At 33.6% G+C, this 13,418-nt stretch overlaps 1 protein-coding gene across 1 annotated transcript in view; it reads right to left on the reverse strand.

Moving 5' to 3' along the window:
* Positions 1-3,360: 3,360 nt before the first annotated feature.
* The window catches only part of LOC145670551 (uncharacterized), a 43,569-nt gene continuing 33,511 nt past the window's right edge, over positions 3,361-13,418 (reverse strand). Inside the window, exon 4 of the mRNA XM_081739357.1 lies at positions 3,361-4,944. Coding sequence (XP_081595483.1) covers positions 4,750-4,944 — 195 coding nt within the window. The 3' untranslated portion in view covers positions 3,361-4,749. The remainder of the gene's footprint in view (positions 4,945-13,418) is intronic.

Raw genomic sequence — 13,418 nt, forward strand, 5'->3', positions numbered from 1 at the left:
TATTACAACCTGCTGATACCTATTTATCGAGTTAAATGTTGAAGATTCATTTTGTGATCCTTAAGTAATTTTAATTATAATAGTGCCTACTAATATTTCTAGTTTATTTTTCTTATATTTATAATGAAAAACATAAGTGTGTTCTGCTTTATAAACACTGAGAAAAATTTACGGGTAAAAAGTACGTAAATTCAAGTGATTTTTAGGACCTTTCGTAAGAATGACTTTCCAACATTACTGAGAATGTTAATTGTTCTTGTCCGTTCTACGTATGTTTTCTCCTTACTTTTCCAGATAAAAATGATGACGTCAGAACTTATGAAAGATATGACGTCATAGTTAATAACAGTAATAATGGAGCGACATCATTACCGGTCATGTTAAAACTCAAGTGGAATGGAAAAATCACAAAACAGGAATGTTATATTTCTAGCTGTTGCTAGACATTTTCCGAGGCAAACATGGAAAAATCACATGAAGGAATGGTAGAAACTCCGTCTTTGACTGCATTTAAATCTGTATGTGGAGACTTACGCATTGTATGTTCCAGTTAAATCTGCATGCACTACTGTGAAAATGCCATGACGAAAGGATAGGAATACATGCATATACTTTCTTACCACGGTATAATGAAATGCTAGTCACAGTCAGGGACGAAATTAACTTAATCGAGCAATGTGTTTTCCGCAAGCAGTTTTGCCAACGGCAGCGGTTTCCCGCTAAATCTGGTGGTTTTACGATCGTGTCTAGACGTGAAAATTGGCTGGCAGCGGGGCAGCGGGAAATCTAGCTTTTTAAAAAAATATATTTGCAACGTATTTCAAAACATGATACTTTTTGATAAAAAGTGTTACTGTTGTATTTTTTCTTATCTAAGGATTGGACGAGTGTATTACAGATGCTTTTGAATGACCTGTGTACTATAGAAGTGGTATGTGGCAATGTTGCTCTCAGGAGGTGGTATGTTGGCAACGTTCTCTTTTTTCGAAATCAACGGGACAATCCCGTTTAAGCGAGACGTATGCTCGTCCCTTTCGTTCCTTCACTGGATATGATCGTTCCGAATTAAGCATTCGAGACGGCCTAATTTTGTTCGAATGAGGACTCTGTTCCCACTACCACTTCCCGTCAATTAATAGTTGTTAGTTGACAGTTCTGTGGTCGGTAGTTTCTTTTCCCGGTTTATGCGGACTTGTGCACTTTTAGTGTTTCTTGACTACAATTGTCATTGTGTGGTGTAACAATGGGACCAACAAGAGCAAGTTATTCTCGAAAATCTAGAAACAACTGGCTAAATGATCCAAATTTGAAAGACTGGGTATTGAAAGTTGAGGAAGATCGTATGGTAGCTCGGTGCAAATACTGCAAGTGCAATCTGAAAGCAAAATTTTGTGATCTTATAGCACATAGCAAAACTAAAAAACACGTAAGTGCAGCTGAACCTTTTAGTTCATAAAGACAAAAGAAAATAGAATTCCCGGTGACAAACGTTTCTTTTGACACTGCTCGAGTCGAGGCAGGGTTGGCTTTATTTACCGCGTGTCATTGTTCTATTAGAAGCATTAACCATCTTAGTGAATTGTGCAAACGCTGTTTCCAAGTGAAAGAGGTACACTCTGTACACTTATCGTAGTAAGTGTAGTGCTATGATCAAGAATATTTTATCTCCATACTTCAAGGAGAGCCTTCGGATAGACATTGGTGACACTGACTGTAGCATTCTTCTTGATGAATCAACAGATATTGGTATAGTCAAACAGCTAGGTTTATGTATCATTTACTATTCTGATGCACGTTCTACTGTCGTGTCTACTTAGGACTGTACGAGTTACAATCGGTTGATGCTAATTCAATTGTGAAGATACTAAAAGTAGCTTTGAAAGATTTCGGGCTTGATTTGAAGAAACTACGCGGTTTAGGGACTGATAACGCTAATGTCATGGTGGGAGTTAATAATGGTGTGTACCAAATTTTAAAAAAGAAATCAATCATCTCGTGTTGGTTCGTTGTGTTTGTCATTCTGTGCAAATGGGAAGAGAGATGGTTGACGCTATTCTTACTACTCGTGCAGGGTTGAGACGACTCGGGAAGTGCTGCCATGATTTCGATTTACCTATTTCCATATTACAAAACATTCATACTATGACAAGAGCAACGTACTCCAATGTACAAGTTGAAGACGACGAATCGGAGAATGAATTAGCTCCATTAATGAATTAGTAGTAAGTACTTCTGTGCTTTAATTTTTTTAGTGCATAGATTGGAATTAATTAAAATGTGGAGCTTTTTTTCAGGTGTAGCGGGATTTTTAGCTATATTTGTAGATCGCGATTTTTTTTGGTGGAATTCTGGCGGTTTTGGTTTTCAATTTAGCGGAATTTTGTGGAAACTCGTTGGCAACACTGTACACAAGCATTGAAATAAAGCTGCAGTAAATAGTGCACGCAAACACTAATAGAATGTAGACTCCTCTACATAAGATCGGAACACGCTCCTTCGGAATATACAAATTATAAGCACCCACCGCATGTCTTCCAAGCATATCAGAAATAACTTCTGTACTGGCTATGAAAATTAGCATGATTTTATTGTTTGAAATAATCAAAGGTTTACGCAGTATCTTTGGCATTTATACCAAGTAACAAATAATGTTATATGTTTTCTGTATGCCCATCTGTCTCAATAATAGTTTTGTGAACGTGTGAATTGTTGGAAAAGAGTTACAAGTCAATAGTGCTGCCATCTGTTTGCCATATCTGTTATTCTTGTGTCCTAGCACAAAAACATTCCGGTTTTTTTCATATAGTGTGGAATTGTGGGTGATGGAAATTATGCATTTCTTTTTCCCCACCTATTATAACTGGAGTAATGCGTTACTGTCTGTATGGTAATATTAAAGTAACATGACAATACAGACTTTAATACCAAACAACTGTGTGATTACACAGAGTTTCAGGACTTTTTTCCATTACTTACTGTAAATTACTCGTTCTAAATGTAGTTTTATCCATTTTCTGGGATACATAACATTATAATGACTTTTTATCATACCTTTACGTACTTTATTTGTCGCACTTTCCGAGTGAAAGGTCAGTTGTACGTAGCAATAGTACGTAATCATGTTTTCCTTAGCCTGTCTTTTAAAAGTAATGATAAAACATTTCGTCTCCTTGCATAATGTCTGTAAAGTACGGATTTGTTTGATCTTTGCAGTGTAGAATGGGTAGGTCTCATTATCATGACAAAATTTCAGTACTGACGTGAAGTTTGCACTTTACTACGAACATTTTCACATTACTGAGTTTCTTTTAACATTATAATGTAAAAAATGCATTACAAAGACTATTTGTTTTTCTTCCTGCGATATTTTCCTTACTCTTGTCTAAAAACACGTACTGGATAGGATAACCTGTAATAATTTCATTCCTGAAAGACATTTATCTCTCGTGGATTACGTCACATTTTCTGTCCAGTCTGGAATGTATTCTTAACATTACAGAACTGAAAACCTTTCTGTCGTTACGTACATTTATTGCGTACTACAGATGTTTCATAAAAGACAAAATGCAGCATGTTGTATTTCCATTTCGCCACATGATAAATTAACATTATAATGGTTTCAAGTCCAAATGTACGTAATTGAAGTACGGAATTACGAAAAAATCAACTTTACATGTCTTTACTGTTAAATTTTCTATGAAAATTTTTCTCAGTGAAAATAGATTGCATAGATGAAGAAATTCTTTATAACGTTTCTTCAAGCATTGTGAGATTAGTGAAGTATGTTGTATAATGGGATGTGTTCTATTCTCTATTTCTGACATTCTTTGCCCATTTTAAAAAGACCTTACACAATTTAGTTCCATTTAGTAACCAATAGATGATGTTTGTTACATTATAGTAAACGTACTTGTACCAGTAAACGGTTTTAATATTTAATTACCTATGTAAAGTCAACATTGAGAACATATTGTACAATGATGCTACAAAATTGTCTCAATGATACTTTGGTATCAAAATTTAGTAAAATATTTATTGCAACGAATGCTATAGTAGCAAGAGCGAATCCAGGATAGGAAACTTTTTTTTATTTTAAAAATAAAACCTACGCTAAGAATATTTACTTTGGATTATAAATGCAAAATACAACCTATCGACTTTGAACTGCAGCCCCCGCCCAAACATTCAGCCTGGATCTGCCCCTGTATAGTAGGAAATTTAGAATGTTGTATTAATGTTTCATCATGCTTTATATTTCTTCGTAAATTGTGTGCTTTCATAGACATTAACCATCTTTATCATGTAGAAACTAAAACATATTGTAGTTACTTGCTAAATTAATAATATCATTTACAATTACTTGTTCTTGCAATTAACTGCATTCTAGTTGACGTAAACGATATACGATTTCGAAGTGGAAAAAGTTAAAACTCTGCTTGAAAGATTACAAATATATATTATTGTAGTGATATGTGCACATAGTTGTATATTTTTATGTAATACCGTAACTAGTATATGTTGTTGAAAATTTATCTACTCATTCCTGTAACAAATCAATTCATAGAAGAGTAGAAAAATTCCTTTAATAATAGTAGTATACAGAAATATGTATTCCATTATTATTTACTGGTGATACTTTAGATATCTTTTAGAAAGACAAACACAATATTCCTGGTGCCTTATTATTTTGAATCTCTACAATTTACTTCATTTTGAATTGGCTTATTAATACACATTCAACGGAAGGATTTAACGACCAGGCAATGCTGGTGCTGAGGTTTCCTGTTTTTCCACCTTTCCATCCGCATACAAGCATACGACCATGGTGTCTTCTTCGTTGAAAAGGATTACTTTGATGGTTATGTCCCCCACTAGCTTCTCGATCTTATCGCGATTCATATCCAGATCCTCTCCCCACCTGTCTGCTCCGTGATCCAATACACCCTGGAACAGAGAAATAACAAGTCATTGTTAACTCTTTCCAACACAGATACAAAAGAAAGAAAGGTTAGGTAGACTTACCAAACTTTCTTAAAGGCCATATTAGATATTAGATACATATTAAATTGCGAGATAAATTTTGTACTCCAATAAACTACCGAATTGTTGTTTAGTTATTTAATTCGAGAGAAGCACTACTTTGCACTTATAATATTTATAAATGATTAAAACTAATTGTACTTGTTCCATATGTACCAAGTGGTCTTGGAACACCATCTGTTCTATCGAGTGAGACCAAAAATATTCTAACTAACTAACTAACTCCATGGCCTATGGAACCTGAAGGTTCAGTGCCGCGTTCACAAAAGCTCTCCACTGACTTCTATCCTTAGCTAATTGCATCCAGTTTCTACTTTGTATTCCTATCTCTGCGAGATCCATCTTAATATGATCCTCCCATATGCGCCTAGGTCTTCCTAATGGTCGTTTTCCTATGGGTCTACCAGTCAAGACTTTGAAAGCGTTTCTACTTTCTTCCATTCTAGCTACATGACCTGCCCACCTAAGCCTCCTAGACTTGACGACCCTAACAATGTTGGGTAAACCGTATAAACTATGTAGTTCCTCGTTATGAAGCTTCCGCCATTCCCCATTCTCGTTCCTCTTGGGTCCGAATATTCTTCCCAGGATCCTGTTCTCAAATACTTTCAGTCTATGTTCTTCCCTCAGAGTAGAGACCAAAAATATTCAATATATATAAATTTATCGTACACAAAAAGGACCAAGTCAACGCAATGTACACACGCCAGTATCTTCGTCAGGAAATAAAACAATATTTATAGTGTATGAATTAGTGTTCTTCTCCTATTTAAGATTAGGGTTTAGGAAAAAACCATTGAGATTTAACTGTTATTATTTTCATTGGAAATGAATGATTGTATTTAAGAAAACTAATTATTTTACCATCTTTCAAATCGAACTGAGATCTCTTAGTGCTACAAATAAAGGACCAATAAGATGTTATTACTCATGCTGTGCTTACTACTAATATGGTAGTATCTTAAGTGAAGACTCCTAAATTATCTATCTATCAAATTTGGCTATTTTATGTTTGACCTTTAGCTTACCATATAGCAGGTAAACGCATTTCAGCCATGCTTTTAATTTCAAAACACACTTCTTTTGCCAAATTCAGATAAATAATGAGAGAAAACATGTCATTATTTATTCATATAGTATCTCACATTCAGATCTACATTAAAGCATTTGAGGAGGAGAAGGAACTAAAAAAAGGAATAAAGTTAAGACAAAAAACATTTTTTCCTGAGCGATACAAAACTACATTATGTGTTCAAACCTCTTGCAATTGTGGAATAATTATGTTTTTTTTTTTCGTAAAGTAAGTAACGTATAGTAAAAGTATGTCTTCTGTAAATAATACTCCAAATACTTAGATAGGTTTACATTTGATTCTAGTGCTTTCACTCGATTGTAGTAGCTTTACATGTTATATGCAATTTTGTACTTGATGGAAAAGCAGTGGCTGCATTTGAGAATGTGATTTTAACATATTGGTCTTCCTCTTGTATTGAATTCGACCATTTTAAAACTGAAAATGTAAAGCAAAATTATATGAAGTAATTTCATATTCCTTAGTTATATATGGTAACAGGAGTAACTGAGATAAAGTGTTTGTTTAATAATGTAAGCAAGTATTTAAATTATTGTAATGAAATTGCTAACGGTTATATAAACATAGAAAATTGGAAGATTTTTAATTAGAAATCGGGTTTACACGTGCTTCAACATTAAAGTTAGTTCTATCCACTTCAAAGATTTGTGACTTTCATGATTTCCCTACTGCACTCTCCATTTGACCCAATCTGTTTCTTACCAACATTTTCTTGTTTAGTATATTTGTTACCTTCTCTACACAAGATTAAGACATTTATTATTTGGTTTACTTCCAGAAGCACATCCACTTATATAGGCATCATATTTCCATTGTAAAATGTCAAGACTGACGTAACATAACAAATTGTCCTAACGTAACATCCAATACCTTTACATTGATTAAATATTTGTTGAAGTTATTATTTCCATATTTTTATTTCTATTATTTGATGAAAAAGTTTGAGATTATTTTGTGAAATATTGCGTTTGCTACAAAATCATTTATTTCTTTAATTGTGCAGGTAATGCCTAGTGAATTGGTCTAATTGACAATATTCTTTCTGCCACTTCTGCAGCAGGATATAGGGGCACTTTCAAGAGATGTAAATGGTATTTCCCGTGTTATAAGAAGAAATTATTATTACCCTGTGCAACAAACATCCTTTTATTACAGATAGCATATATATATTGCGCAAATGTATTCATTGTATTTACTATGTGAATCTTAAGGAATTTTCAGTAATCGTCCACAGCTTGAAATCTCAAATTAGAGGAAAACTACCTTAGATGATAACGGTCGCCAATTTAATTGGTCTGGAAGTTATCACCGTGACTATCTTCAACATGATCAAATCACAATTTGGTTTGAAGTAAATTTGTTGTCATGTAACGGACTGAAATAACGTAATGCACATGCCATTATGGGTTAAATAATTGAAATTTTTAAACATGGTTAATCAACATTCTAAATCACATAACATTATGAACAAATGCATTTGTTACAAAGAGAAAAGTATTTCTCCGGTTTTCAGAAACCACGTCAGATCGACAAAAATGTTACTCCTAAGCTTCTGGTAAAAAAAAATATTGTTAAGTATAATTGAAATTTTGTTAAGTAAAGCTTTAAAACACGTTACTTATCTGGTCGATAAAAGCTTTCCTTGTAGCTCAAAGTAAAATTAACCCTGAAATTATACCATGGGTCTGACGAGCCCCACTCAAACCTAATATTAAACACATACATTTAATTCCTTTATATAAAGGATTTTTAGTTTTATGTAAATTCAGTTGCCAACACTAACAAATGCGAAGTACATATGGTGACATTAATTAATTCTTGGGCGTCGTGTCGTAAGCAGCTTAAATGTGCTTGGGGTTATCCAGACCCCATGGTAATAATTAACAATTACTTTTTATTGACGTTAGTATTTTTGACTGTGTGACCTTTATGAATAAATTTGATCCTCACCAAAAAAACTTTACTAAAAATCTTGCTTTCAACAAAATAGCTTTGAATAACAAACTAATCAGAAATATTTTTCAAGACGACAGTGGAAATGAGGAGCCAGATGATAAAAATTTATTTGATGGGGATTATAGTGATGAAGATCGCGATATCGTTTTTGAGGAGTCAGAAGATTCTGAAGAAGTTAATGTAGATGATACTGATGAAAATTGCTATTGGTGTCAAAGCAATATGTCTGTCATTAAAGGAAGAAATGGTCATCAGTGATGTTACCAGGAACCTGAGAGAAGAGGAAGACCACAGGAAAGGAATCTTGTTACGCGACTACCTGGAGCGAAAGGTGCAGCAAGACATCTGAGTACTCCATTTGAAGCATGGAGTCTTTTAATCGATAATATTATTACGAAAGAGAAGCAATTGATAGAAAATTATCAAAGTGCAGAATGAGAGAAGATCCTTGCAATACTACTACTACTCTACGGATGAAGGGGAAATTTTGGCCTTTATTAGTTTACTTTACTTGAGTGAAAAAGTAAAAACAATACAACAAGAGAATTATGGGACCTTGGTGTAGGTATGAGAGCTATTTTTCACCCTCTGATGAAGCATAACACACACACACACAGAAAATGTGAATCTCAAAATCATATTATTACCAAACGTCAAGCACAATTAGAGTTACTTCTCCATATAGTCACCATAAAGATTAAGACATTTGCCATATCAATAAACGAGCTTTCAAATACCCTCTTCATAAACGGTTGTCACCAGCGTATGGAGATAGGTCTTCACAACAGTTTGAAGCTCTCCATTGGTGCGAAAGTGTTGTCCTCCCAGACCTTGATTCAGCAGCCGAAAGAGATAAAAGTCACTAGACACTAGATCTGGTGCTGGAACACTGCCCACTGAAACTGGGCAAGCATCTGCCTGGTTACGGCAGCAGTAAGCTTTCGCGTTCTCATGGATCAAAACAATTCCAGATGACAGCATGCCCCTTCTCTTGTTTTGTATGGTGACGTAATCTGGAAGTACACATTTGTAGTGATCCTAGTCCCTGGCTCCATAAACTCCACAAGAAACACATCTTTTTGATTCCAGAAAACAGTCGCCTTGGTTTTCCTGTTGCTGAACGTTTGGTCTACATACGCAGGCGGCAACCATTTATGAAGAGCGTATTCGAAAGCTTGTTCATCTATATGACAATTACCTTAATCTTTATGGTGACTCCGTTGAGAAACAACTGTAATTGTGCTTGACGTATAGCAATAAAATAACTTTGTGATTCACATTTTTTGTGTGCGTGTGTTATGCTCCATTGGAAGTTAAAAAAATATCTCTCGTACCTAACTCTGCCGAACAACAATTCCAGAACAACGTTTTCTCCTTTCATTTCACGACTTCGATTCGGTGATGCGTCATCTAGGGAAAAGTGAAAGAAAAAGGACAAACTTGCACTTGTTCCAATTATTTGGGATTTGTTTCAAAGCTGCAAAGTGTTCTGTACTTCCTGGGAACATTGTATGATCGATGAACAGTTTTTAGGTTTTCGGGGCCGATGTTGTTTTAGGGTTTACATGAATTCGAAACCAGATAAATATGGACTAACTAACTAACTAACTCTATGGCCTATGGAACCCGGAGGTTCAGTGCCGCGTTCACAAAAGCTCTCCACTTACTTCTATCCTTAGCTAATTGCATCCAGTTTCTACTTTGTATTCCTATCTCTGCGAGATCCATCTTAATATTGTCCTCCCATCTGCGCCTAGGTCTTCCTAATGGTCGTTTTCATATGGGTCTACCAGTCAAGACTTTGAAAGCGTTTCTACTTTCTTCCATTCTAGCTACATGACCTGCCCACCTAAACCTCCTAGACTTGACGACCCTAACAATGTTGGGTAAACCGTATAAACTATGTAGTTCCTCGTTATGAAGCTTCCGCCATTCCCCATTCTCGTTCCTCTTGGGTCCGAATATTCTTCCCAGGATCCTGTTCTCAAATACTTTCAGTCTATGTTCTTCCCTCAGAGTAAGCGACCATGTTTCACAACCATACAGAACAACAGGCATGATTATCGTTTTATATATTTTAAGCTTCAAATTCCTCGACAGAATTCGCGACGACAAGAGATTTTGAACCGAATAGTAACACGAATTCCCTGCTTTTAGTCGACATTTAATTTCTTCATGAATATGATTTTCGTCTGTTAATATTGATCCTAAATATTTGAAAGTATGGTAAATATGGACTGAAAATTGAAATGTTAAATTATGTAAAAACGTTCGATACGTTGAACGAGATACCCTACGTCAGATCCGTCACTACTGAGAACAAGGAAAGTGTCCAACAAAAGTAACTAGTGGTGACTGTACGGCTTTTCATAGAATAAATGCACTTTAAGAATCTGTAGCCCGATGAACTTTCTGTACTTATTCCCGTAATAAAGACAAAAGATTACATAATTAATACACACTTAACAAGTTTTTCTTTCCTTTTAAGTACTCTTATTAATAAGTTTTCTCGGGAAACAATGAAATGGAGATGAATATACTAGACATAAATCATTAAATTTCAATCAGGTCTTGCAGTTTTGTGTAATTTAGGAATTTGTTTCATAAATCTGACGACTGAAGGGATATTAATATTCATTGTAGGGATATTGTTTCAATTTCCCATTCCACGTATGATATGTCACGCGAATTTCTGGCTTGTAATCCATATATATATGAGAGAGAGAGGGAGTTATTGACATAAACATATAAATGACATACATCATATTACTAGAGAAAATTTGAAATAAATCACATTGTGAGCCAAAAATTGTTAAGTTTAATCAATCGGGGAAAATATTTAATAATAATATGTGCAAAATGTCCATATTTTCACATATAAAGAAGTTACTTGTAGCCACCAAGCATTGTACATAGATAGACTTTACCAGTTGCATTTTAAACAGCTTTTTTTTTTCGATTTTCAACTTTGTTCAAGTTAGAGGTAAAGTGTTGTATGAAGTATCTCACGTACAAATCGAGGCCGTGATGTTGAGAAAAGGGAAGTCGGTACGTGAGCCATATTTTAACAAACGGACAAGTCTTCCAGTGTTTTCTTAAAGTCCAGTTTTATAAGAAAAAGAGGGCGATATGTAAACATAATGGTAAACGATGAATACTAACGTCAAATTCATAATTTTCGAAACCACTGAGATGAATTGCGACAGTCCTCGATGCCTTTAAGTCTAGCCTTCAGTGTTATAGATTTTGTGTGTGAAAAGTAACGTTCAAAATGGCAGATATTAGTGACAAATCATAGTCCTCAGCATACCTAATCTCTTTGGTGATAGCCATGATGACAGTTAAGCTCAACTCTAGGCAAGAAGAAATATGTGATTTTTTCCGAGAATTGACAATGATAATACTAGTAAGCTTTACTCTTCGTTATATATTTCTTTCAATCATATTAACAGGAATAGCAGATTCTAACGTACACTTTCGAACGTGTTTTTGAATTTATTTTTGTGTAGTTTTAACGTTTTTATTCTTCAACTTACAAAAAAAATTATAAAGTTAATAGTAATTATTTAGGAAAACAGATACTTAAGAAAACTAAAATAACTGTAACCCCTTTACTTTTTAATGAAGTGTAATGCCATGTTGTACTTGAAGTTTTACAAGAGAATATATATATAAAGTGGCTAAATTAATATATCTGAGAGCTGGAAAAAGATATAAGCATGTTGTTAACGAAGCTAAAAACAGTATAAATCTACAAAAACTGACTTACTTGCTAATAAAAAAATAAAAGTATAAAGGTGTCAATATTAATTAGTTCGTTATTGAAAGAAATCCAGTTTTGTTCTTTCCTTCCAATAATATTTCAATCATTACTTTATGAACTCTGTATTTGAAGTGCATAACAAAATGATGTAATTGCCGGTAATCCAATTAATCAAATTGAATCATGTACAAGGTAATTTTATGTGTATAAATGCATCTCCCACAGTGATTTTGAACACCATAAATCGTCTTAAATATTCAAATAATATGGTTCTTTATGAATTATCAATCAATGTAATCAAAATATGATTGATCATATTATTTTTCTCCTTACCCATTGCATTAACCATTGTCTGTCACAAAACAAAATTGCCCCAGTTTTTATAAATGTTACCACTCACAATTGACTATAAAAAAGGTCCGAAAACGTCCAATAAATCGTGAAATTGCAGGGCACATGCAGTTTTATGAGTATGTTGATGAACATAGCGTAATCAGTGATTCCTAGTTTGGTTTTACGAACAATAAATCCATCGTTGGTGCCATCCGTTCATTAATAAAGAAAGTTTGAAGAAGTTTTGAAAATATATATTATGTTCAAGACAAATTTTGTGACCCAACTAAGGCATCGATTGTATTGAACACACAAAATTCATTTTTTTAAAAAAAAGGAAAAGAAAATGGCGTACTACAGTATACAAGACAAGAGCTTTAGATTATTTAAGTATTAGTTAGAAAAACTCCAAATTTTTTTCCGGAAAATGGTGTAAAATACCCAAAATCCTTACATGTGTTTGTTTAATTTATGTTATTTATTATAAAACAAAAAAGTAATATTCATACTACTTAAAAAAATAAAAACAAATAACATCGGCATCACACCACAATTATAAAAAGTTTTCCTATACAAAAATAAATAAGTAAAAGATTACAAAAAGAGATCTGAGATAAGCTCTACGCCACAACCAGGAAGCAGCTAAGTCCCAAAAGAGGATTGTAATGATTAAAAACAAAAACTAAAGTCAAAAGTTGTAATTAAAATCAAATAATAAAAAAACATCATTTAAAGTTAAACAAAGATAAACTACCTGTAAATACTTCATCCGTTTACAATATTAAATAATCATAATAATTAAATTTTTGTGCTATTAAAATGTAATAAATCTTTATAGTTAAAACCATTTTAAATCATAATAGCTTATTATATAATGTCAAAAATATCCACAAGTAATTAATTATTACATTTCTTATTCTAAAATAATTAATTAAATTCATCCTGAAATTGTCTAAATACACAGCGTTACAAATTTCAAATAAGCTACGCTCTCCCCCAAATATAAAAAGTTTGTAAAATACTAAATCATTCCAATTAAAAATTTGTAGCACACGTTATGGTGGAAGCATCCGGTTTTATCCATTTATGGATAAAATTAATATTCCACATACATTAATTTGTAGCACACATTAATGGTAATTCTGTTGTTGCAAGGGTTAAGGCCAAAGTGCCACAAGGTTCAGTACTTGTACCGCTTTTATTTTTTTACTAATGATTAACAATCTACCTTAT

This window comes from Thermobia domestica, chromosome 14 (assembly GCF_964235325.1).
Source record: "Thermobia domestica chromosome 14, izTheDome1.hap1.1, whole genome shotgun sequence".
NCBI lineage: Eukaryota > Metazoa > Arthropoda > Insecta > Zygentoma > Lepismatidae > Thermobia > Thermobia domestica.